General features: G+C 43.8%; 4 protein-coding genes across 4 annotated transcripts; 1 reads left to right on the top strand and 3 right to left on the bottom strand.

The window, feature by feature from the left end:
- Positions 1-200: 200 nt before the first annotated feature.
- On the bottom strand, positions 201-2,237 carry LOC133886760 (noroxomaritidine synthase-like). The gene is made up of 2 exons (XM_062326579.1): positions 739-2,237; positions 201-629 (listed from the first exon to the last, which is right to left on the bottom strand). The coding sequence occupies exons 1-2, from the start codon at positions 1,857-1,859 to the stop codon at positions 218-220; spliced, it is 1,533 nt and encodes a 510-aa protein (XP_062182563.1). The 5' UTR covers positions 1,860-2,237; the 3' UTR covers positions 201-217.
- Positions 2,238-3,020: 783 nt separating this feature from the next.
- On the bottom strand, positions 3,021-3,875 carry LOC133886752 (NCT transcriptional regulatory complex subunit A-like). Its single transcript, XM_062326568.1, has one exon. It carries the CDS (start codon positions 3,715-3,717, stop codon positions 3,229-3,231), a length of 489 nt encoding a protein of 162 aa, XP_062182552.1. The 5' UTR covers positions 3,718-3,875; the 3' UTR covers positions 3,021-3,228.
- A 4,312-nt stretch (positions 3,876-8,187) lies between these two features.
- On the top strand, positions 8,188-13,811 carry LOC133886744 (type IV inositol polyphosphate 5-phosphatase 3-like). Its single transcript, XM_062326556.1, has 10 exons — positions 8,188-8,652; positions 8,751-8,856; positions 8,978-9,040; positions 11,066-11,153; positions 11,260-11,373; positions 11,456-12,242; positions 12,356-12,540; positions 12,631-12,739; positions 13,016-13,158; positions 13,286-13,811. The coding sequence occupies exons 1-10, from the start codon at positions 8,620-8,622 to the stop codon at positions 13,488-13,490; spliced, it is 1,833 nt and encodes a 610-aa protein (XP_062182540.1). The 5' UTR covers positions 8,188-8,619; the 3' UTR covers positions 13,491-13,811.
- Positions 13,812-16,877: 3,066 nt separating this feature from the next.
- Positions 16,878-19,044, bottom strand: LOC133908634 (probable choline kinase 2). Its single transcript, XM_062350786.1, has 7 exons — positions 18,525-19,044; positions 18,317-18,438; positions 18,029-18,224; positions 17,653-17,770; positions 17,501-17,548; positions 17,273-17,373; positions 16,878-17,178 (listed from the first exon to the last, which is right to left on the bottom strand). The coding sequence occupies exons 1-7, from the start codon at positions 18,909-18,911 to the stop codon at positions 17,077-17,079; spliced, it is 1,074 nt and encodes a 357-aa protein (XP_062206770.1). The 5' UTR covers positions 18,912-19,044; the 3' UTR covers positions 16,878-17,076.
- Between the last annotated feature and the right edge of the window lie 7,929 nt (positions 19,045-26,973).

Below are 26,973 nucleotides of genomic sequence, written 5' to 3'. Positions count from 1 at the left end.
AGAAATAACATAGAACCAATTAAAAGGTCATTACATGAATATTGGCACCAATCACCATAGCATTTTGTTCCGATCGATCACATGGTCACAATTTAACACAACTTTAAACATACGCTTACACTTCTAATTATTACATCTCGTGCATCTTGTTGCAATTTGCATGAACAGGTATAACCAGTAGAGAAAGCATGCAAGAACTCAGTAAGTGATCGTAACATCAAGCTGCCAACCTTCTCTTGAGTCTAACCATCATCCCGTTCTGCATGTGGAGGATGACCGAGCTCTGCGGCATCACGGCGTGGCCTCGGACCAACTCCACTTTGAAGTTGTATATGATGGAAGCAGCCGTGATCTTCATGTTGCTGAGACCAAGGTCCTTCCCGATGCAGCTCCTGGGCCCGGAGTTGAAGGACAGGAACTTGTAGCTCGGCTGGTGCCGGAGGCGGCCGCTCTTGGACACCCATCGCTCCGGCCTGAACTCCATGCAGTCCTTGCCCCATATCCCTTCTATCCGCCCCATGGCGTAGAGCGAGAAGACGACCCTTGTGCCCTTGGTCACCTTGGTGCCGTTTGGTAGGACGTCGTCGACGAGGGCCTCCTTCTCCTCGAATGGAGTTGCCGGGAAAAGCCTGAAACACCAGCAGTGCCTCGGTTTGTTGGTTGGATGGTTGAGACAAGATCAACTTGTGACCAAGATGGTTGGGAGGAGGCCAGTGGAGAAGGCGAAAGATGTCTCACCTGAGTGTCTCGAGGAGCGCAGCTTGGAGGTAAATGGCAGACCGGAGAGCGTCGCACTCAAAGACAGAGAAGTCCCCGGGCCAGGTGCTGCTCTGCAGGCCCTTGAGCTCCTCGAGTATTCTTGCCTCGACGTCCGGGTGCTTGCACATCATGTAGAAGAACCACGTGAGCGTGACGGCGATGAGGTCCTTACCTGCGAGGATGAACCCCACCGCTGTGTCACGCAGGAACTCCGTCTTGTGCTGCTCACTCATGCCGGGATCCAAGGGCAATTTCATGTACATGGACAGCACATCTGCCTGGCTTCCGTTGCACCCCTGTGCCTTCCGTTTGGCAATCTCCTCGTAGATGAACCGATTGACCACAACCTTTGCATTGGCATGCTTCTTCTCGGTTCCGATGTTGAGCCACCTCAAAAGCTTCCACAAGCTCGATGGCACGATGTGTCTGAACAGCATGGCCTCCTCTGCTTCCTTTGTGGCGCGACCAAACACAGGCATCGGAGACGACACCGATAAGCAGTCCAAGTCAGCTGCAAACACAGTAGAGTACGAGATATCGAGCGAGAGCCTCATGAAGACGCCCTCCAGCTCCACCTCCAAGCTGTGCTTGGCCATGTGGTCAAGGTAGGGTAGCAAGACCTTGCCGACCTTCCTTGAGATGGTGGATATCGTAAATGACCGGAAGGCACGGCTAGCAAAGACAGACACTGCCACACGGCGCTGATACTCCCAGGATTCCGAGTCTGCGATAAGGAGCCCATCGCCGAGAATGTCGAACATCTCGGCGAACTCTCTGCCTTTCGGATACTTGTCAAAGTGGGTGTTGAGGCAGTGGTTGACAGTGGCTGGGTCACAGGTGATCAAGAAATTCATGTTCAGAAGCCATGGTCCAAAGACCATGAACGTGCACCCAGCCTCTCGGAGCAGATCCACGACCTTGTCATGGATGTAGTGCCGATTCCTCACGAGGAAGGGAAGCATCCCCACGACAGGCCAGTTCACCGGGAGGGCACTCTTCTGGCACTGCCGGATGAGGCGGAAGATGGAGAGCCCGAAGAAGCAGATTATAGCAAGGAAGATCTCAGGATAGGACGGAATGAATTTCCAAAAGGAGCCCATGGTTGTGCAAGGTTATGAGTTGCAGGGGGAACAAGTGCCGGTAGCAATAGGCCTAGGCTTCACTCTTTAGCTTGCAAATTTCAAATGATAGTTTCGGTGTACTGATATAAGAAACGGCCAATTTCCTTGCGGGATCGGCTTCCTTAAGTTCCGGACTCATATCATCCATATGTCCTAATACAGATGCTAAAATCTGGAGGTCATTTTATTGATCTTTTATACCAAAAGGTCCACAAGTATATTTGTTTGGCGTTTGATTTCTGTTGGATTATAACCCCTTGCATATTGATATGCACTGAATGCAACTCATCATATAAAGTGTATTACCATGAGTGAATATATGCATTCAGGAAACAGTGTTTGACTAATAACAGTGACTTATGTGCTTATAAATAAAAAAACCATTCTGATCTGCTGTGTCTAGTTCTAATCCTGCTTCTAGTTCTAATCCTGCTTCGAGACTGCGAGCAGAGCATTTCTGTAAGACTAAAAACATAAGGTCGACTTGTTGACTCCTGTGCAAACACCCAAAATGTGTGGGATTCCAGGATGCAGATGCAGAATTCCTCATGCGAGTTTTGTGATGCCAGTATGACCAGTCGCAGAAGGGATGCTATCCGCCTGCTTGACTGATACCAACACGGCTCAGCTTCCAAACCAGAGACACATTAGCTAAGGAAAATATTGTTGGAGTCCATGTTATGACGGCATATATCAGCAAACAACTGTTGCTTAACTTTATACAGACTTAAGTTGCTAGTTTCTCTTGCAGAAAAACAAATAGGCAGCAATTAGCATGCCGTCATTTCTTGAGCAGCCTCTCTGGTTAGATCATCTCAATCAATGCCATGTCAGCTAGCTATAGTCGTTCCACATCAACATTTTGCTTACATGGAGGAAGGAGAGGAGAGAGAAAAACTGCTCGCTCATCATCAAGGGGGCCCTTAGCAAGTTGAGTACGTTACAGGAGATGCCCTTAGCAAGTCACTAACAAGGAGCAGCATCCTAGTGAACCACCAAAGAATTATGGTATATAAAAATCTCACAAATTTTACATGATAAGACTTTGCTAGTAGCAACATATCCTACCCGGCTAAGTTTCTGTTGAAATTATGTGTTTCAAACAGCCCCCAAAAATTCAGGTGCAACCTAACAAGGGAAGAAAAGAACTCCTATCAAATTTGCATAGCGGAAGCAGTTCAATTAAGGTATGAGCTCACAATAGATCATTGCAACAAATGAGCAACGAGTCGGATGAAGAAAAATGCGTACTTTGACTGCAAAAGTTCATGGTTTCATCACATCACGCATCGCGTTTTGAAGTAAACATTCAGAGCACCAATTTGTAAGTGCACACAGAGAGACACCTCTAAGTAACCTTCTGGAAGAAGGCGTCGATGCGGCGGGTCCCACGCGGCAGCGGCTTCGAGACTCCGCTGCCACTGCCGCCGGATCCCGCGGGCGCGCGGGCGCGCGGCGCATCCTCGTCGGCGGGGAGGCAGTCGAGGAGGAAGTCTGCCGTGGGGCGGTGCGCGCGGGCGGCGGCCCGGACGTGCGCAGCGCGCACCGCGCGCCGGCCGCGCCGAGCGGCAGCCGTGTGGGCCCCTGCGGCGAGGCCGCCGAGGAAGAGCTCGGTGGCGGCGGCGATGAGTAGCGCCGCCTCGTTCGTCACCTTCTTGATGTCCCGGTCCACCCGGATGATCCGCTTCACTCTCCCCATCGGCAGCGCCGGCTGCAGCGACGCCACAGCCCCCGCCCCCGCCTCATCCTCCGCCTCCACCTCCGAGTCGCCCTCCTCCCGGTCCTCTCCGACCTGCTCCATTGCCTCGGTGGGTTCGTCGGCGGCGGCAGTAGCCATGGCTAGGGTTCGTGGATGTTCTTGGGCTTGGGGTGGAGTGATCCGCCGTTGGGTGCGTCGGTGTGATGGATTGTTGCGAAATGGCGGGATATCTGGGGATTTTTCCCGCGCGATTCCGCTTCCGACCGACCGACGCAGGCGCCAGGCGGCGCCGTGGATTGTGCAGGCGAGGGGAAGGCGTAGTGGGCCGATGCGGCGAGGAAAAGCCCATTAAATAGCCGTTTCAAGACCCGCGTGCCGCTTGTAAGCCCATTGGGCCAATGATGTTCCTAAAGGCACACGTCACTCTTATGCTTGTTTGTTTGGGCTGTGACTTTTTAAAAGTTGCTTATGTAAAAACTGTTTTTAGATTTATTTTTTATGTGAATGAAATACATAATATATCTTAGAACATGATTCTTCAGAAATCATAAAACCTCTTTTAGACTAGCTTCTTGCTTCTAATCTAATAGTAAAAACAATATTTGCTTCTCAAAAACCATTTCCAGAAGCTGATTGTTTATTTCTAACAAGCAAAAGCTAATAAGTCCAAATAAACAGGGCCTTAGCAAGGTCCAGTAGGACACAGAAACCATGGCCATCTGGTGTTATGCTGATGTGTTGCCGCGTCAGACGTCAAACAGCAGTAAGCTCTAGAATTGTTTTGGCCGGCTAGCAAAGCATTGCACTTTCCCCTCGTGGTTAAACTATTCAGCGTCGCTGTCTGATAGCGATTTCGGGGAACAGTTAGCCAGGTGATTGACATTTTTCTTACTCGCGATAAGCGTTCCATCGGTTTAGATAGTATATCCATAGACTGTGATTTGAAATGGATATGGAGTATTGACTTAAAATCCTCTATATTTTGAGGTAATTTGTTGAATAACATCTTAAAAATTATAAAAGTTAGAAAATATTATCCGTGAGGATGACATGTGAGTCTTGTATCCATATGTCATTCTCATAACCGATAATATTTTTCAATATAGACATTTTTGTGATAATATCAATCTAATTTTGCCATATTTTAAATAGTTTGTGACTTCGGGAGAACCTCTCAAATAGGGTGCACATGCACACAACCTAGAGTTAATTAATCTATTTGCCCATTCAGCTAGCACCTTCACACATGCAGCACAAACAGAACATCTTGTTCTTCAGAGCTCAAACTTTTGGTATGAAAATAATTGGCTCAGGATAATCCACTAAAAGGAGTTTAGGGTATCTCTTTGCCCTCTGCTTGCTATATATGTAAATTTGATGCTGATATGGTAGTAGAGTTGGGTACCTTGATTCCCAAGCGAAAAAAGCAGGCTTAATTTGAGGTAGAATTTCTAAATAATCATGTGGTAGTAAGATGTAAGAAGCAAGAAAAAAAGGACTGCCTTCCTTGGTCACAGGAAACATTATTGCTGTATAGAATAGGTATGCCACCTCCAGTCGATACTTGATTAATTCCATTGAAAATGGAGGGCTATAGTATTTCCTTATCTATTATGTATTGCACCTAAACTTGAAAATCGCCAGTTGAGTGCATTGTGCATGGTGCATGGAGTGATACTTTCGTCATTCTGTTTCTCTCCTGAATACTGTATTTGCTTTGTGCCGGATCTGCAACATCATAGTACAATTGAAAAATTCATGGCTTATTCTATGGCTACGTGACGTTTGTTCCCCTTCTATTATATGTTATTCTTAAGTAATTCTCAACACCGGTAAGTTCTTATCTAAAATGCACATAATTTTAGGTGTTATGACTCTATTAGTATTATTGGTGCTGCTATGGCTTATAATTAGTATGAGTTTGAGCTTCTATTTGAAATGTGATATAAGTGCATTGGAGTAATGGAGTTTAGCAATTGTAAAGTGAGCAGCAAGCTTGCGTCATTTTAGAAGTTGCTCTATCTTAGTCCTTAGATGGAACAAATTAATTTTTAAGGGCCATACAACCTTTGATTACTAATATAAGTTGTTTGGAACGTTAAACTTGATGAGAAGAATTTAATCATCTATAGTTGTATGTCAAGGTCACAAAAATTATATAATACAGAATAACTTTTTCATGATAAATTCAACAATTTCATATGGTTAAATACTTTTATATATCAATGGTCAAAAATAAAAATGTTTTACTTGCATGGACTTAGGTCAACTTGTATTTGCATTCAGTTTTTTCCTTGCAAAAGCTATACCTATCATGTACAAATGTCATCCTCAGTGACAGGTCATAAGTCACACCAACGACGTGTTATTTTCTAGTTATATAAGAATATTGATTGTATGAGACCGTAATTTATTAGTGTTTGAAATGCAGGGATTTACAAAATACCATAGAATATTTGTGGGAAACAATAAATCAAATTGGTGCAAACCTTTCATGGGCATATTTACAGCACGAGAATTCCACATAGATTAATTAATTACAGTAAAATTCAGGAAAAAATAGTTTGTTCAAAATAGGTTTATCAGTTTCAATAATTGAAGCGCGCAAGAAAAAGAAATATCGAACTGGGTTGCAGCCCTGCAGATTGAACGGTGGCTCCATGCATGAACATGGAATGCTGGCAGGTAGAGTGACTATTTTGGCGACAAGTGCGACCAACATACCTAGAATCTTAACATAAAATATAGTAGAGGCCCTAATAACTTGATTCTCTCCATAATGAGTCATAGATTGAGGTTGTTACCAACGGAGTATATAGTAAATCCCAAGGACAACAGGTGTCAACATATATGGTATAAAAAATGTCGTCACTTCATCATTGTTAAGTCCAGCTCAATCAGCTGCGTCGTTTACAGTGTCTCCTGCACATAATTCGGCGATCTACCCATCACATGAATAGAATAACGACATGTCATTACTGACGACAAAGCTGTGGTTAATTTTTTAAGGAACATTTGATCATGATGACTATCTTAAAAATGTATGGATCCAAATGTCGCACTACTGCAACTCTTGGGACGTCCCAAAACACAAGTGACATCGTCCTAGCTAGATACGTATTTTGTGTTTGGCCAACAGTATCTTCATGATTAGTTACATTGATTATATGAAGTGATATAAGTAGATTTATCTCAAAATGAAGCTAATAGATGCTGGTTCCACAATTTTTGTTAGGTTTTGAACTTGTTTGGTTTATGCTCAAATGAAGTAGGCAGCGAGATAAAAGTTACTAGAAACTACTTTCTCGCTCGATGACCATATATATAAAGAGAGAGTGCACTCCCGTACCACTACGGTTGAAAAAAAAAACTCACGGCTCATGAGCTAGCTTGGCTCAGCTCGGTTCGATTCGTTGTCCAAGCAAGCTGAGCTTGAGCCACATTGCTAGCTCGTTTGGATAACGAATCGAGTCGAGATAGAGCTAGCTCATGAGCCAAACTGAGCCCATAGACCTCAGCCTAGCCCAATAGTCCAGTAATAGTCCGTAGACCTAGGTCTTTCGTGAGACTGTGAGTTGCCTCATTCCTCTCCCCACCAGCCATCGACAGTCGATCTCGTTTGGACGCTGCAACCGTCGCTCCTCCCTGTCCCCTCCCCTTCTTCCTCCCCAGCTCCCCTCTTGCTTGTTCCCCATTCCACCACGACGCCACCGCAACACCACTCCTCTTGTTGGTCCAGTGGATTTGTGGCTGGCACCCGCCCGCTCCAGCGCTCCTGCAGCCCCGCTCGGATCCTGGCACCGCCTAACCTCTCCCCCTCCACTGTTGAACTCCTCACGCCACCGAGGAACCTGACACTGACCTGCCAAGGTATTGCATTCCTCTTTCTTCCCTGTCTCAGTTTGCTTGCAGAGGTGTAATATGGTATATATTTGATTTGAATCTATATACCTGGTGTAGTTAGATGCAATTTTTTATGCTCTGGTGTGGATTTAAATCCATGTGTCTATGTGTAGCGGGCAGATTGTAATCAAATGAACCAAAAATCCAAGAATTTTGATTGAATTGGAGAGAATACAATACAATTAAGCTAAGAGTCCAAGAAATCACAGTATAGCCTAGTCTGTTCTGCGTCAAGAACTGAAAATTCAGATACAAGGTGGTAAAATACATTGATTGGTTAACATGAGTGATGTTGATTTGCAATGCAAATTTCCATGTGTTTGCTGGATCCTACTCTGCTACTGTCGTAAAAATCTGTCATTTGCTACATGCCTTTATTTATTTTTTACTTTTTACTTTTGGTGAGCATGAGATGAGAAGCATATTTGTGTATATATATCAATATATCCATGCCAACTTGTACAGCCTGTGAGAGCTCTCATATCTCCATCAACATTGATGTCTTATGGTGCTTGCTGGAGTATATGTTTTTCTTTTTTTCTGGAAATAAAATTTACTCATGCAGTACTATGCATGTGAGCAGAGTAAATTGAGATGAGATTGTTAGGAGTGATGGTCTGGCAGCCTCACGAGCCAACAACTGAACAAGCCGAGCTGAGCTAACATTTTAGCTCGATTTGTAAATCGAGCTGAGTTAAGCATGCATTTCATCGAGCTTTCACAAGCCGAGCCTAGCTAGACTCGTTTCCAGCCGTGTGGGTTAGTTCACAGGTGGCTCGAGCCATTGGAGAGAGAGTACAGAGAAGAAAGAGGAGGCAAGAAAGCAGGAGGAAAGCAGAAGAGGCTGGAACGGGTAAGCTAACCCAAGGCTAGCTCTTGCACTCGTACGGACACCCGTGAGCTAGAATCGGGTACACTTGGACAGGACAATAACCAGCAAATGGTGCGTCTCTCCGTTGGCGGCGAAGAGAAGCTACCAAAGAAAGGAAGGCGAGCAGAAGAGGGAGCAACGGATTAGGAGAAGAGAAAGGGAAGGAATTTAGAGATAGAGAGAGAGAGAGGGGCAAAATCAGAGAGATTTTCTTCTGAAATTTTGCGTGTTTGAGGCACAAGAAGCAACCAGGAGAGCAAGTTGAGATGTTGGTGCAGAAGCAGAGGAGGCGAGGAGAGGTAGGACAAGCTTTCTTTGTTGCTCAGTACTGTGCTTTTGATGCGTGGGCAGGTGTTCTGATAGGCTGGTTGCTTTGAACTTTGATGCGTGGGTGCAGGTGTTCTGGCCGAAGGTCGTGCTGAAGAAATGGCTCAACCTCAGGAGCAAGGACTCGGAGTTCGCCGCAGACGAGGACGACGACGGCAGCGACATTGACGACCAAGGTTGGTCAAAACTTTCTCCTCTCCGACGAGATTTTGGTTTGGAACAGAGCAATAGACGACCGGGAGCTTCCGTGCTCAAAGATCACATTTTTCTCTCCTTTCTTGTTTCCATCATTTGCAGAGAACTGCGGCTGTAACGACGGCGACGCTCGCCGGCCGGTTGACGACGGCGCTCAGATCACCGGTAAGGTTAATTTACGTTAATCGGTTTACGTGTTGAATTGCTGCTGAAAGCGCGTTCCCAGTTCCCAGTTCCCCGGTGGTCGTATTACGGAAGATAAAGTGCAGCTTTGGACTATTCAGCCCTTTTTTTTGAAAAAGATGAACTGGTCCTGAAACTGACATTAGTGCGTTTGGTGCGTCGCATCATGGCTCCACCCGTCAATCTTGAATCTTGTCTCCAATCACACAAATGGCTTCACGACAATTGCCAGTTTAGGTCAATTCATTGCAGCTATAAGGTTATGCATATCAAATTTTTATCTACCTTAGGAGGAGAATAATCATGAATGATAAAAGTTAAACTACCAATTACTAGATAATCTAATCATTTAATCCATTATTTTTATAGTCTATTGCATGTAGGCCTACATTAATTTTATAAATAGTATTATATCTTCTATTATATATTATTATTTGAGGAAAAAAATGAGTCACCATGTTCACTCTCAATGTCACAAAATTAACATGATAATCATAAGAAAAAATATAGATCACTCATTATTATGAACATCTAATGGTCTAGATTAAATCAAAGAACACATATCAAATATGATCAATAAATAGCTAAATTCAGAAACCAAAGAGTCCATATCAAATACGATTAATAAATACCTAAATTTGTAATTAAAAATTATAGAAAATTAGCAGTTCATTTTCCATACATTTTGGGAAGCAAAATATCTAAATAAATATTCCAAATAAAATAAAATAAATAATAATTTCAATTAGGGTTAGAATAGAAAAATAAGGATTCATATGAAATATAATCTTATAAAAAATCAAATACCTAAATAAAGAATACATGTAAAATATAATTAATCATAGCTAAAATTCATAATAAAAAATAATGTTTTTTAAAATCTTACTAAGATAATATATTAAGAAGTATTGTGTAGTTCAAGGTCGTTATATCAAGCAGGCAAAGCAAACCTATTCTGATTTTGATTGAACTATTTAAACTTGACATACGATTTTAACAGTTGATGAAAACATATATGAATGGAACCAATACATGTATACAATTTGGTACAAGTTTGGAGTATAAATAATTTTATTTTCGACTAATATAATTTTTATTTCTTATTCTAACTTTATGTGTTTTGTAACTAAATGACCCTAACCTTGTAAAAAACTAAAGAGCCTAATTTTTAGTCAAAGATTATCATGGTAAAATACTGAAACGAGACTAGCCACGCTATTAATGTGAACCATCTTACTAGTTTAATTTATTAAGGAGATTGTATGTACTATTACCTATTGGTGACATATACAACTCTTGATAGCAACTTTATGGTTCTGCTCCAAGTATGAGAATCATAATATTTACAGTTTTATGTTTAAAAAGATACAAAATTAAAGTTTTTCCCCAACGACAAATGTATAAATCATGTTTTTCTAGTATGTTTTAGACAAAGAAAAAAAACTACTCATGTAGAAGTAGAGCCAGGCAAAAATGTAGGATTCTACTCATTACTCAATCTGTTTATTTTTATAGGGTGTATTAGGATTTAAAATAGTCTTTAAAAGTATACTTGGACTATAAATTTCTCTAAGAATATATTATCAATTGCTACAAAATCAATATAAAAAAGTGTTTAAAAGTATACTTTGACTATAAATTTCTCTAAGAATATATTATCAATTGCTACAAAATAAATATAAAAAAAGTCTTTAAAAGTATACTTGGACTATAAATTTCTCTAACAATATATTACCAATTACTACAAAATCAATATCGTATTAAAAGATCTATGAAATACAAATCTATTGATATAACTTTGTACACTAAATATGCATATATTTTAACTAATTATTAGTCAAAACTTAAAAAGTTAGATCTATCAAAATCCTAATACAACATATAAAAAGAAACCGAGGGAGTATTTTGTTTCAAGTGTGGAATTCCCGCTGATCACCATTGCGTCTGTCGATTTACTTACATTTGCTTGTACCGCTGCGCCGAATCGGCGGCGTCATGCCCCTTCAGATGAGAGCCTAGAGAGCGCGCCGTACAAGCTGCGGAGGCGGAACTCGGAGACGCTGCGCGCGCAGTACATCAACACCAAAGAACTGAGGTGTGTTGTGTAATTCGTCAGTGCGAGTTCAGTTTCAGACTGTCAGAAATGTGCACGCTTTTCTCGATTGTTTACTGGCTCGACTAATCCTGTCCGGCGCTTGCAGGATCTGCGCCGGCACCTGGAACGCCGGCGGCAAGGCCCCGCCGGACGACCTCGACATCGCCGAGTGGCTTGGCACCCGCGGAGAGGGTGAGCCCGCCGACATCTACGTGCTCGGGTAAGCTACTAGAGCACCAAAAATGCCATACTATTAGTAAGATGAAGTTCTTCCACTGACGCTTGGTTTTGCGTCGATGCAGGTTCCAAGAAGTGGTGCCGCTGAACGCTGGCAACGTGTTCGGCGCGGAGGACGGCCGGCCGGCGCTGGCGTGGGAGTCCCTGATCCGCGGCGCGCTGAGGCGGACCCAACCGTCGAAGCCCAAGTACAAATGCTACAGCCACCCGCCCTCGCCGTCGCGGTTCGACCCTTCAGGCGACGCCGCGGACGCCGCAGACGAGCTCCTTCCCGGCACAGACACGGAGACTGACACCGACGACGACGCGCCCTTCCCGGTGCGGCCCGAGCATTACGTCGCCGCCACCCCGAGGAAGCTGAGCAGACTCAATCATTTCAGCGTCATGGACGGTTCAGAACACGATCACGACGAGCTCGATCAGCAGCAGCAATGGGGTGCTCAGCAACGGACGCTTCTGAGGACGCTGAGCAGGGCGGACAGGGTCGGGCTGGTCTGGCCGGAGCAGCCGCTGGACTTGCTGGCCACGCGCACCCTGAACACCGCATCGTCGCTGTCGTCGGCGTCGTTCAAGGCGTCGAGGTCGTTCAGCGCCTACAAGTCGTTCAGGGGGTTGTCTACGTCTAGGATCGCCGACGTGCCGATGGACGACCTGGCCATGATCCCCGACCTCGATCTCGACCTCGACGGCGCGTTGCGCAAGAAGAGCCGGTCTCCATTGGTGAGGATCGCGAGCAAGCAGATGGTGGGCATCTTCCTGACGATCTGGGTGAGGAGGGGCCTCAGGAAGTGCGTCCAGAATCTCAAGGTCTCCACCGTCGGCGTCGGCGCCATGGGCTACATCGGCAACAAGGTTGGTATCTGGCTGCAGGTTTCAGTGATCAATTTCTTCTCTGCAATGTTGCAAAGTTTCGCCGTTTCAGGAAGAGCAGTCGAGTTAACTTTGCAATACTTGGACGTGTGCAGGGAGCAGTGTCAGTGAGCATGTCGATCTATCAGACGATGTTCTGCTTCGTGTGTACCCACCTCGCCGCCGGCGAGAAGCCCGGCGACGTCCAAAAACGGAACGCCGACGTGCAGGAGATCCACCGGCGGACGCGTTTCGCCGCCCCTGGTGACCTGCAGCTTCCCAGAGACATCTATGACCATGAGTGAGTGCACCTGAAGTGCATTGCATTAGATCCATCAGGATTCAGGAATCTGACTTTTGTGCCGCTGCTTTTTCTTGGTGATTTCTGAAGGAGAATTTTCTGGCTCGGTGATCTGAATTACCGTCTCGACGTGTCGTACGAGAAAGCACATGAGCTCATCTCAGCAATGGATTGGTCTCAGCTAGCTGAGAAGGATCAGGTAAGTGAATACTGAAGAATTTTCATGTCAATATATAGGGATAATTCCCATGTGCGCCACTAAATGTTAAATTCTCGATTTGTCTTAATTTTTTTCTTTTATTACATGCCATAGCCATCGCTGTCACCTCCGTCATGACGGTAATAATAACACTTAAAAAATGAAAAAAATAAATTGATGGTATAAAAGGATTATGATTTTTTTAATAACAAATTGAGAATTTCGTTAACATTCAGTTACAGTAACTCGACTATTCTTCATGTGGCATATCTGAAGCTGAAGCGCGAGCTGAAAAAGGGCCGGGCGTTCGACGGGTGGACCGAAGGCATCATCGAGTTCGCCCCTACCTACAAGTACGAGCTCAACTCTGGGAAGTACATCGGCGATGACCAGAAAGGCGGCCGAAGAACTCCGGCGTGGTACGTGTTCTCTCCACGCCTATCTAATCTAATAGCTTAAACTTTTGCGCGACTGGTTGGTTCATGAAACCCAACGTGCCAACAAACAACCTGAATTCCGAGTGGGGGAATTGGCATGTCTTTCCAGGTGCGACAGGATCCTGTCGTTCGGGAAAGGCGTGAGGCTGCTGAGCTACCGGAGGTCGGAGCTGACGCTGTCGGACCACCGGCCGGTGATGGCCACCTACGCGGCGGAGGTGGAGGTGTTCATCAGCCGGAAGCTGCAGAGGGCGCTGACGCTGACGGACGCCGAGGTGGAGGGCGGCCAGGTCGTGCCGGACCTCGATTTTTGAGGGGTTCGATCGGCATTGGCCTTACCATGGCAAGTGACCATGCCGCCGTCGGTTTGTGGCAGAACGATGAGAGTTGAAGGCTGGCTGATACACGGTGCCCCGTGATGCTAACCTGGATAGCTTGCGATCACCTACCTGTATTTTTTTTTTGCTTTGTTTCTCTAGCGAAATGGTTTTCTGTAAATATGGATAAGGAGAAGTTAAATACAAACAAAGATGCATAATGGAAACGTGGGCCTGTGAGTTTTCTCTCAGATAATCATGTACATGCATAAGCGCGCTATCTCAGGCTCTGATGTCTTAACCCTCAGATAATCATGTACATGCATAATCACTATCGTCGTTCATCGATGCTTCAAACCAGAGAGCAAGAGCGGGAGAAGGGAGGGAAAAAAAAAAGGAAAAATTATTCAAAACCGTACTCTCCCGAATCGTTATCACAGCACGAAGGGCGGTTGCCTATTTGGCGGGGAAAGATGCCGGAGGGGCTGCCGCTTCTGGACGCGGATTTTTTTAATAATATTATTTTATATGTAAATTTAAAAATATTATGTAAATAATGAAAATTATAAAAATAATAAATATCTGCGCCCTGATCCCCTGAGAAAGGGGTTTTCGTATCTTAGAACCAAAAAGGAGTTTTCGCATCTAGAGGGCTCGAAAAAATCTTTTTCGAGTTCTGATTGCGTGAAAACATATTTTCAATAGAGTTTTGCGTCTTCATCGCACAAATTTTTTTCCGTATCCTGAGCACACGAAAACATTCTTTCGAGTCACGACCATGTGAAAATATGATTTGCATGGTAGAAAATATTTTTAGCACAAATAAATTATTTTGATTTTGTATTCTACGAATTAACTTATTTGTGGTACGAAAAATCAGGAAATGTATTTAAATTTTATTGTATGCATGCAAAAACTATTCAGCGAAAATTTTATTTCTATCGTCAGAAAAGATATTTGGCGTGAAATATTATGTCGTTTTTTTATTTTACGATTCAACTTATTTCTTATACGGAATAGAAAGATAGGAAAAAATCATAGAATCACTTGTCCGATAATAGAACATAGATGATAAATATTACATAGGACGTAGCGGTTTTTGTCATACCGTGAATGGACTCTAATCATATAGAGATGACAAAACAAACGTTGGCATATACGATACGCCTAAATACTAACCTAATAGTATACCGATGCTAAACCTAACATGCCTTGGTGAATAAAAATAGACTGAGTTATAATAGATGCTCTACTGAGTGCACTTAGGACATTTGCCCTTTCGCCAGGCATCAGGGCCTGCCGCATTGGCACGACAGACCCTCTCTTGCTTCATTTCCCTCTCTACCTCACGTGCTTCAGCCGTGGCACGGTCCTGTGTTGCCTTCCTTATGTGCTCCTGCTCTTGTTGCTTGAGGCGTAGTTCCTTCTGTTGTTATTCGTACTCCCGGTATTCGTAAGCTTACCTCCTCCACCATATGTTCATTTTGACCCAATACTTCTGGCGCTCATTTTGTTCCATACCTTGCCATTCCATGAAGTTACAGATATGTAGAGGAGACTGGGAAAATGAAAGAAGAGGGAAGATTATTAATAAAGTAAAAAAAATGTATGGAAAGTGGCACCAAAGTGATCTATATCATTATACCGGTGGGTATTCATATGGTCCATGTCGAGGTGAGTCGTATTGGTAGTTGGCACACTTAAAGAAACGTCTGTCGTAGGTGTAGGAGATGTCTTAGGACTCGTGAAGCCTATACGGGTCGTCACATAAGCACATTAGCTATTCGACCCCTTGGGGGATGGAAGTTCCCTAATACTTTTTGGGTGGGCTTGGCGGAGCTGAGCCATTGCAGTTGAGAGATTGAGAAAGGAATTGTCTATCCATGATTTAGGGTGGAGTTATTTATAGTCACTAGGGGCTGGTGCATAAACTGAGTGTATGGGCATGGCTCGGAGTTGAAGAACAGAAAAACTGTGTGCAAGGACAAATGAGCAGGGATTCGCTGCGAAAGTTGAAAAAGTTATGTTATTGATAATTGACAAAGATTCCCTATGAAAACTGTTGCTTTGTGTGGTCATCTCGTTCTGCAAAAGTTTAGCAAAGAGTTATTGTTGCGTTTGCATAGAAGGCAGGAAATCCTATAAGAGCATTTTGCTTGGAAAAAACATATGGGTGAAATGGTAAATCCCAACTATTTCATTTATAAAAAGTAAAGTACATCCCATATAGGGCTCATCGTAAGCATTCGTCACTTACCTATGGCTATGGTACATAAGGCAATATGCACTAACTCATACCCTATTTTTACATAATCTATGATAAATTACAATGGCATATAGTATCATATCGCTAAATGAAGCATGCCTTATGGGAAGATAGATTGCTAGGGGCAAGAAATCATCTACTCGGTCAGTGAAAAGGATAGATGCTTTTCATCCAGATACTTCCAACGGATCTCTTGGAAGTTGTATTCATGGAGTAGGGCTTGCTGCATACATACCCTCGTGCCATAGGCCCCAACACAACCAGTAGGTCGCACATGCATTTTGGAGGAACCTCCATGCTACCGCAGGTCACGCCGCCTCCTGCTTGCCCCAGGATGCGCCACCCCTCACCTGCGGCCCCCTCCGCACTAGATCGCGCCACCCAGGCCGCACCGCCCCTCGCTTGCGCCCAGTCGCCACCAAAAGAGAGTCACGGGGTGAGTCACGTGTGAGCAGAGGACTCACGGGTGAGTCACACATGGTGAATGTGTAATGCCGTAAGGGAGATAGTTTGGTCTTTCTTCCATTTTTTTTCATTTTCTTATTTTTTAATTTATTTAATCCGGTTTTACCTAACGGAACCTTAAACCAGAGGCAAACAGTAATTTTGTTATAAAAAAAGGATAAAATTATAAAGTTGAAAAAGAAGGGTAAATTTACAGTGGTATTCCAAAGTAGGGGCAAGAACTCAATTACCCCTTTTAATATAAGCATTTATTTGCATTTTTATTTAAAAAATTAAAAAATCCTTGGGCCGCTGTGTGGTAGTTGGGCCCATCTGAGCGTATTTCACGTCAGAAATGGCAAGCTTGCACGGCCCACGGCAAAAAGCGGTCAGCATCGGTAGACCACCGCTTCCCCACGAGATCAGCATCGGTGCCTCGGTGGCTGCTTCGACTGGATCACATAATACGTGACGGAAAAAAATTGGGTAGAACAATTAACTGAACTAGTGCTTGATTATTTTAAAAAAATAGTGCTTGAAAAATCCATCCTCTCCATGATCAATTTTGGCTTCAGGACGTCATGCGTAAGCGCAAGAGTCTGCATGAACATCAGATTATAGATGGCGGCAACGTCCCGTATCCGAACAGAATGTAGGAGACATGCATCAGGTGATAAGGAAAGAAAAGGCCGTGTAAAATGACTACTGGGTACACATAATTACACATCACCAATCCTCACATTCAAGAAGATGCTCACAACGAGCTGAAAGATCTTTGGCAGCTACTAGCCACTACTGACAAACATAATTCACAATACTAACCACAGCTAGCCAAGAACCTGTACAACTAGAGAAAAAAGAATACATGATTAATCAGTTGGGTCCCAGTATCCTAGGCTTTGTCTGCCAGTACTGATCGAAGCGTTGCCTTGCATACTCCTTGTACTCGAAGTCGATATTTTTGTTCACGTGCCCCTGGGGACGTAGTCGAGAAAACAAAACCCATCAGCTTTGATAGATTATTACCAAACAGATAATGTGCATTTGTCTCTAGTGTTAGAGAGCCCACCGAGATTATTCCCCAAAGGCCCCAAAAGAGGTGACTTGCAAGAGTATACTTCGCAATCAAGCCAAGTAGTTTTTCAACTTGCTCATGTGACGTTTGTTCACCTGACCAGCATGTAATATTCTTAAGAATAACAAATGAGGACAATGTAGTGTAAGTGTGTGCGTCCCAGAATCTCTATGTTTTTCTGTGCAGAATGAGTGTGGCATTCACAAATTTCTTTGCAATTACCTGAAGAGCTAAGGTACGTCTGAACAAATTTGCACTGCTCATCAATGTCTGAAATTGTGCAGAGGAATTAAACAAAGCAGTGAACATAACTAAAAGAGTAGGACACATGGGTGTTGATACAATTTAAACATTTGGTTACCAGTGAAACTAACCAGGATATTTAGTAAAATCCAACACATGTGGTGTTGCTGTATGATAATCAGCAGCCATCTCGCAAAAGTGATTAGCAATGTCAAATGCAACAGGGTTGAAACTCGCATATTCGTAGTCCTGTGGGAAATAAGAGATCAACAAGATATCAATCGGGTACAGAAAAAAATGGTCTACCATATTGTCCCCATATCCAGTATTACTTACCATACCAACTTGTTCCATTTCCTAGAAATATTTATATATCAATCTGTCCCCATTCCTAGAATTACTTACAGGCACACTAAAAATTCATACTTCATTACTATGCAAATAGGCGCTAACCCATGTTTAAATGAGGAATTAGAGCTACTTGTCTATTCATTTGTATGAACTTACAATTAAGGTTACTTGTCTGGTCTCTTCATATATCATAATATTCCCATACTGCAGATCATTGTGGCAAAATCCTACTATCTGATCGACCCCCGACAAGGCGTTCTCCAGCATCACAATCTCATCACCTAGCTCATCCAGCCGAAATTCCCTAGCCACCTCCGCAGAACACCTTCCACGAGCCTCCTCAAGCCACCGCCTGAATTCATACAAAACCGCACAATTAGCTTCTGGTCAGCAACCACGCACATTTCTCGCCATAACCGGAGAAAGAAACAACCAGAAGTGTACCTGAGCCTCTGCCACAACGATACATTCTTGGGTCCAGGCATGTAAAGATCGTGAAACTCCCGGAGCTTCTTGGCAATCAGCGCGGATATCTCCAGGTCGCGCAGATCCGACGCCGAGAGCGTCTGACCAAGCAAGAGCGAGAGCAGCACGACAATGAGCCATCACCATTACCAATTTACCATTCGAGCAGATGGTGATGGGTACGTACCCTGGCGTTGATGAACTCCTCGATGCGGCCGTTGGCGAAGCGGCCGAGGAGGCGGGGCCCCTGGCCGTGGCGGGACATGCACTCGAAGGTGCGGATCTCGTCGGCACGGTCGAAGAAGACCTCGACGCCCTGGCCGTAGATGCGCACGAGCACCTTACGCTGGTCGCCCTCGCCGCCGGGCCAGGTGATCCGGAAGACCTCGTTGGTCATGGCGCCCTTGAGCTGGGACACGGAGAGAGCGCGCGGGTCAACATCGCCGCCCCAGAGCTCTCCGGCGAGGCGGTGCAGGATGCGGCGCGCGTCCTCCGGGATGCGGTCGATGCTGCCGCTCCGCTTCAGCGCGGGCGACGCGGCCTCCACGCGCGGTGGCGGGTCAACGGCGACCATCGGCTTCGGCGCGCCGCGGCGGCGGAGGAGGCGGCGGCAGCGATCTGCGGAGGAGGTGTCCGGAGATAGGCGATCTGCGGGTCGTATTGGTTTTAGTCTGACGGGGGAGGAAATGGAGAGGCGGCGGATCCGATATCGCTCGTCTGTGATGGAAGCTTTCAGTAAAATTACGAAAAACAGTTTATAGATTATGGATGGTAAGAAATTGTATTGTAAAATTTAGATGGTAAAAATTAGATTGTGGATTGTTACAATCTGTTAAAAGATGAATTGTTGAATTGTTACAACCTGTGTGTTGGATTGTAATAATCTAGTTTTTTTAACTAATTGTTTGTTTTAGTTTTTGGATTAATTATAATTACAATATAGCTTTTATAATTCAACTGTTTGTTTCAACTTTTAGATTTTAATCACAATTCAACTTTTCCTATCTAAAACAAACAGAACTTTTCCCTGCAGCTGTTGCAGATCCCGAGAATATAAGCTTATTCTTGTTAAAAGAGCAGCTTAACTACAGGAAAGTGTCCGAAGTAGACTGAATTAGCTGGTCCACAATCTAAATTACTTTAAAAAAGTTTTTAAACTACATTGCATTTTCTGCTTAAAGCTTGTATTCCCGTAAACAGCAATCGCTACTATAAGTTTCTTTCATTTCCCCTTATATTCATCATGGAGAAGTTCTGAATGGCACTTAATCTGGCTATTCAACTGAGGATGCCTTTTTTACTTAAACCTGAATACGACCGAAAGATAAGCCTCTATTATATTTTAACTATGACGAACTCACATTTTCTACAACGGCTAACTTGAAACACTAATACACTATGATACAGATGTTGCGATAGTGAAACTCTCAGGTTGAATCAGAACAAACTGTATACTCACCAATAATATATATTGAAATTAATTAGACAGTCTTAACAGAACATTACACTCACCTCATGATAACTTGAGGCAATCCTAGAACATAGAGCACTACTCTTATTTTCTCTTCTAAGGCAGAAAGAGATTCCAATCGTTTTTCTTGCTTCTTTTCCTCCTCAAACTGTATCTCCTTGAGTTCATCATTACCTTACTGTCAGAGCAGCACACTTTGTTCCGCCAGACAGCAGCAGCGAGACGCCTGAAGCTGAAGGAGGCGCGCCTGAAGAGCAGAGCGTTTGCACGCCTGATGAAGAACAGAGTGCTCCTGGGGCAATCGTGACCAAGCGACAGCGGTCCAGCAGGACCTTGAAGCCCAATCGGAGGATCACTGGACCGGAGTGGGAGCATTAGACATTTTGGCCCATGTGACTTGTATCGCGTGTTTGGTTGCGTATATGAGTTTCTCTTTCTTCTTGCTGAGGAAGACAGGTGAGAAAAGGATAGAACTGAGCGGCGAGCTTTGCTTGTACGCGGCGGTCGGCTCATCGCCGGAGAACTCGTAGCTACAATATATTGTTATCATATAGAGTCGTAACAAATTGGTACCAGAACCCCTCTCCACCTCCTCCTTCTTCTTCTTCGAGCTTCCCATCACATTCTGTGTTGTCGTGCGCCCGCTCATACTCTCGGCCTTAAGCGGTAAAATCCTAGGGGAAGGTGGTGATTACTTTGTGATCACCGTAAATCCGTTACCCGATTCGTTTGGCTTGGAGGAGGGTCAAGCTTGCGGATCCGTGAGCCTTATTTTCCCTCATCCTGGAGCCTCCAGAGTATCTCAGAAGGCCTCAATATCAGACGCGAGTGCAGGAGAAGTCGTCAGAAATGGAGAAGGAATTGAGCGAGATCGCGAAGATGTTGGCGGTGATCCAATCCACTCTCGACCGCAACACCTCTGCAGTGGAAGCTCTTACTGATTGGAGACCGCAGGTTGATTCCAAGGTGAATGATCTGCAAGCATCGGTTGAGGATCTCCGCATCAAGGTGGATCTATGTGAAGGCCTGGTGAAGGAAGGTGTTCAGCAGAAAGGAGAACCGTCGGCCACCGCTCATCAGGTGGCTACCTCACCAGAGGCGACGCTCGGGCCCCATGGCCACTGCTTTGACAACTCTCACTGGGATGTGGGTCGAGGGGTCGTCACCACCCTGATACCCACCCCGGTCACAGGTGCTAAGCAATTTCGCAACACCTCTCCTTTACATTTTGGAGTGATGGACTCTGCAAAACACACTGAATTCACTACAGCCAGCTGCCTTGGTACTGTTTTGCCTAAGCTAGAATTTCCCCGATTTGATGGCATAAACCCTAAGATTTGGATTAGGAAATGTGAGACCTACTTTGATCTGTATGAGGTCCCAGATCCTTTGTGGGTCAGATTAGCTACCATGCATTTAGATGGTACTGCTGCATTCTGGTTTCAATCAGTAGGTATTCAGGTTGCTGGCCTAAATTGGAAGGATTTTTGTCATGCTGTGTGTATTAGGTTTGAGCGTGATCATTACAATTAGTTGATTCATCAATTCTTCCACATCAAACAATTGGGTTCAGTTGTAGAGTACATAGAGAAATTTGATGAGTTAATTCATCAGTTGTTAGCTCATGATGCTAGTTTTAGCACTGCAGTGATTATAAATAGATTTATAGATGGACTCAAGGAAGAAGTTAGAGCTGTAGTACTTATACAGAGGCCTCATGACTTGGATACTGCTAGTTCTGTTGCACTTTTACAGGAGGAGATCCTTTTGGGATCCACAAGGAGAGACATGAGGAAAAATGATGGAAATATTTTCATAAGGGGTCTTAACAGAAGCTCAGCTGCCTCCTTATCAAAGTCCTCTCAGCAGAATACTATTGAAGAGAGAAAGGTGATGGAAAATCCTAAAAACAGAATGGAGGATGAGAAGTTGTCTGCTCTCAAATCTTATAGGAAGGCTAAAGGATTATGTTTCAAATGTGGTGCCAAATGGAGACCTCAGCATGTATGTACTCCAACAGTTCCACTGCATGTTGTTGAGGAATTATGGCAACTTATTGCTGACCCTAGCCAGCAAAATCTTGAAGCTAACACCATTGGAGAATCTGATTCTGGTGAAGATTTAATGGCAATCTCAGCTCAGGCCATTTCTGGAACTGAGTCCAGAAGGACCATGAAGCTACTTGGGTTAATACACAATCATGAAGTTGTCATGTTGATTGACTCGGGCAGCTCAAACAGCTTTGTCAGTGAGTCGTTGGCAGTCAAGATTAAGGGCTGGAATGAGTTAAGTACTCCCTTGAGAGTGAAGGTGGCCAATGGAGGTGTGGTCCTTTGCACCCATGAAATTCCTGATTGTGAATGGTGGGTTCAAGGTTATCCTTTCTCCTCCTCTTTGAAGGTTTTTCCTCTTCAGTGCTATGACATCATTCTTGGAATGGATTGGTTGGAAAGGCATAGCCCCATGAACATAGATTGGGTTTCTAAATGGGTTTCTTTCAATCACAAGGGAACTAACATTAAATTGCAAGGAATTTCAGCTTCTTCACTGCATTGTCATTCAATTGATGATCATACCTTGTTGAAACTAGAGAGGAATGATGATATATGGTGTATTGTTCAGCTCTATTCAGTGATAGGCATGGAGGTCCGAGAAGAGTTACCTGCTGAAATCAAGACATTGATAGAGAAATTTGTGGATATATTTGAAGAACCTACTGGATTACCACCTAACAGGTCCTTTGAACATACAATCCCTCTTCTCCCTGGTGCTCAACCATTTAAATTGAGGCCCTACAGATACAATCCTGCTCAGAAGGATGAAATAGAGAAACAAATCAAAGATCTACTTCAAAATGGTATGATTCAGACAAGCTCAAGCCCCTTTGCTTCTCCTGCCTTGTTAGTTAAAAAGAAGGGTGGAGATTGGAGATTATGTGTTGACTACCAACGACTTAATGCTCTTACTGTTAAAAACAAGTACCCCCTTCCCATAATAGATGAATTATTGGATGAGCTTGCTGGTGCTAGATGGTTCACTTCATTAGATTTGAGGGCTGGTTTTCATCAGATTTTGATAGCAGCTGAGGATCAGTACAAGACATCATTCTTGACTCATAATGGCCAATACCAATACAAGGTTATGCCTTATGGTTTAACCGGAGCTCCAGGAACTTTTCAAAGTGTTATGAATGCATCACTGGCTCCATTACTTAGGAAGAGTGTAATTGTTTTCATGGATGATATACTCATATATAGTAAAGACTGGAAGGATCATTTGAACCATATTCAGCAAGTATTTGAAGTCCTAAGAGAGCAGCAATTCAAGGTTAAGTTGTCCAAATGTGCCTTTGGTCAGCAGAAGTTGAGCTATTTGGGACATGTCATTAGTGCTGAGGGGGTTGCAACAGATCCTACCAAAATTGAGAGTATGCAACAATGGCCAACCCCTACTAATGTCAAAGAACTAAGAAGCTTCCTGGGTTTAGCTGGGTATTACAGGAAGTTTGTCAAGAATTTTGGCCTCATTAGCAAACTCTTGACTAACTTATTAAGGAAGGGGGAAATTTTTGTGTGGACTTCATGTGCTCAAGAAGCTTTTCAGGCATTAAAGCAGGCCCTTATCACTGCCCCAGTATTGGTGCTGCCTGACTTCAGTCAACCCTTTTCCATTGAAACAGATGCATCTTACAAAGGGCTTGGAGCAGTGCTACAACAAAATGGTCATCATGTAGCATTTATCAGCAAAACACTTGAACCCAGGAATCAAGGACTCTCCACTTATGAGAAGGAATGCCTTGCAATACTATTTGCAGTTGACCACTGGAGATCCTATCTGCAGCAAACTGAGTTTATCATTTATATAGATCATAAAATCTTAATGCATCTTGATGATCAAAGGCTTGCTACTCCCTGGCAACATAAGGGATTGACCAAACTCATGGGTTTGCAGTATAGAATCTGCTACAAAAAGGAAGAGACAATAGAGTAGCTGATGAATTGTCAAGGCTCAACCATCAGCTAAACTCTGAATGTTTGATGATCTCCTCGGCTCAACCATTTTGGTTGTCTGAAGTAGTACAAGGTTACCACAAGGATCCCAAGGCTACCCAACTTCTCACAGAGTTGTCCCTCAATCCTTCTCAAGGCAATTTCAAACTTCTTAATGGAGTTATCAGATATAAAGGGAGGATATGGGTTGGTAACAACACATCTGTCCAGCAGAGAATTATCCAAGCCCTTCATACCAGTGCAGTGGGTGGTCACTCAGGGTTTTTGGCAACATATCAAAGGATCAAATCTCTCTTTGCTTGGAGTCATATGCAAAAAATGATCAAGGCTTTTGTTGAACAGTGTGCAGTCTGCCAACAAGCTAAAAGTGAGAGAGTTGCTTACCCAGGGTTACTCCAACCCCTCCCTGTTCCAGAAAAGGCATGGAAAGTAATTACCATGGATTTCATTGAAGGCATTCCATCTTCTTCCAAATATAATTGCATCATGGTTGTGGTAGATAAGTTCTCAAAATACTCTCATTTCATTACCTTAGCACACCCTTTCACAGCACTCAAGGTTGCCATAATCTTTATCAACAATGTTTACAAGTTGCATGGCCTTCCTCAAACTATCATCACAGACCGTGATAAAATCTTTACAAGCACCTTGTGGCAAGAATTATTCAGATTGTCTGACACTAAAATGCACATGAGCACAGCATATCACCCCCAATCCGATGGTCAGACAGAAAGGATCAATCAATGCCTTGAAACCTATTTGAGATGCTTTGTTCATGCTTGCCCTACCAAATGGTCTCAATGGCTACCTCTTGCTGAATTTTGGTATAACACATGTTACCATTCTGCTTTGAGCAAGACACCTTTTCAGGTTTTGTATGGACAAGAGCCAAGGCATATGGGCATTGACCGAATTGAGGCTTGTTCCATTCCAGATTTACACCTTTGGCTCAAGGAACGTCAACTGATGACGAAACTCATTCAACAACATCTCTCTAGAGCCCAGAATAGAATGAAAATGCAAGCTGATAAAAAGAGGACAGAGAGGTCTTTTGCTGTCGGGGATTATGTCTACCTCAAAATTCAACCATATGTTCAATCCTCTGTCGCCAATAGATCCAATCATAAACTGTCCTTCAGGTACTTTGGCCCATATTAGGTGCAAGACAAAGTGGGCGCTGTGGCTTATCGTTTGAATCTACCTGCTTCCAGTATGGTTCATCCAGTTTTCCATGTGTCGCAATTAAAAAAGGCAGTTGATTCTTCCACACAGATATGTAATCCTCTTCCGATGACTACACATCAGTATCAGGTACCTGAAGCCATTCTAAATCGTTGTTCACGATGATGTGGCTCTCGTGTCTTTTCGCATATCCTTGTTCGATGGACCGGCTGGCCGGATTCAATGGCAACTTGGGAGGATGAACACCGTCTGCGGCAAGAGTTTCCAGTAGCACCGGCTTGGGGTCAAGCCGGCACTCAAGGAAGGGGGATTGTCAGAGCAGCACACTCTGTTCCGCCAGACAGCAGCAGCGAGACGCCTGAAGCTGAAGGAGGCGCGCCTGAAGAGCAGAGCGTCACCACGCCTGATGAAGAACAGAGTGCTCCTGGGGCAATCGTGACCAAGCGACAGCAGCCCAGCAGGACCTTGAAGCCCAATCGGAGGATCACTGGACCGGAGTGGAAGCATTAGACATTTTGGCCCATGTGACTTGTATCGCGTGTCTGGTTGCGTATATGAGTTTCCCTTTCTTCTTGCTGAGGAAGACAGGCGAGAAAAGGATAGAACTGAGCGGCGAGCTTTGCTTGTGCGCGGCGGCCGGCTCATCGCCGGAGAACTCGTAGCTACAATATATTGTTATCATATAGAGTCGTAACACTTACGAGTATGCAACAGATCATTCATAACTTTTAGTGGCTTAGATAGCAGCCAATGCCACTTAAGTGTGAAGATCATCTGACATCAAAGTCTCAAATTCATGGTGAAGTTTCTGGATATAATTTAAGGTATTAGCAGGCACTGAATCTTCAGTGTTGCTTTATTACTGCTTATAATTCTCTTTACAATCACGTAATGTCTACGGATAGAAAGCAATTCTTAGAAGTTATGGCACTGAAATAAATCCTAATAAAACAGCAAGAACAGTGAAATGTGACTTCCGGTGCCAACAAAAACTGAAAGTTTGACTTCTGAGTAATCAGGCAAACAGAAGCAACTTCTTAATCTCCAGGCATGAATCAGAAGCAATGTGTTGTAAAAAAAAAAAAAAAAATCTAATTTCATCCAGAAACTGTGGCAGATAGCTATCCATCCAGTTCAGGCCAAGTATACCACTACTGCAGTAGCCCCATGAATTATAAACCAACACTACCAACCTATTAAGTCACATTGGGCACCATGTGGAGGGAAAAAACTGTGGCAGGACTACTGATTCTAAAACACGAGCTAGTATGTGAAAACTTATCTGCTACAAAACAAGCAGTTCAATATATATAACAAAGAATTCAGTTCAGGCAAGTCAGCTTTTCTTTGGTCAAAGCAGCTAGGCCAGGTCTGTTAAAGTTCAATTGGCAAGTTCTACAAGTGAAAAACAATATGATCCAGAAACAAAAAAATAATGGCGAAGGAAATGATATTATATGGATGATTACAGAAGACAAAAATAGTATGGATACTCAAATGTATTGGCTCATTGACAGGAGAATCATGAAAAACTATTACAAAAGCTAGATAAAATGGAATGAGGTCTCCTTGACGGAGAAAAATGAAATAATACAGGCAGCCAAGTGCACAAGCTAAAACCAAAAGAAGCCCAATACACAAGCTCAATATGTGTTTATTATATGTGCAGCTGCTTTGAAATATTCAGAGGCAAGGTAATTTGTTGTATAAGAACTCCAAATAAAGAAACGACACGAGTCACACACGGAAGATGGTGTCTTGATAGAGGAGTCACTTCTACCCTGTAAATCTTCTAGAAGCTTTGAAACTGAAGTATTTGCTTTCTTGGTCCAAAACAGAATCTACACGACGACTTCAAGTACCTGCAGGACAACAACACCATATGGTCATCAAGGCTTGGAAATTTTACAGCTTGCTATAACATGCGAGTATGTGACAATCAAGAACTGCAAATGGGGAAACTGAGACAAGCA

Source organism: Phragmites australis, chromosome 1, assembly GCF_958298935.1.
Source record: "Phragmites australis chromosome 1, lpPhrAust1.1, whole genome shotgun sequence".
NCBI classification, from domain to species: Eukaryota; Viridiplantae; Streptophyta; class Magnoliopsida; order Poales; family Poaceae; genus Phragmites; species Phragmites australis.
Note: the sequence above shows the minus strand (reverse complement) of the source record. Positions and strands in the feature narration are given on the sequence as shown.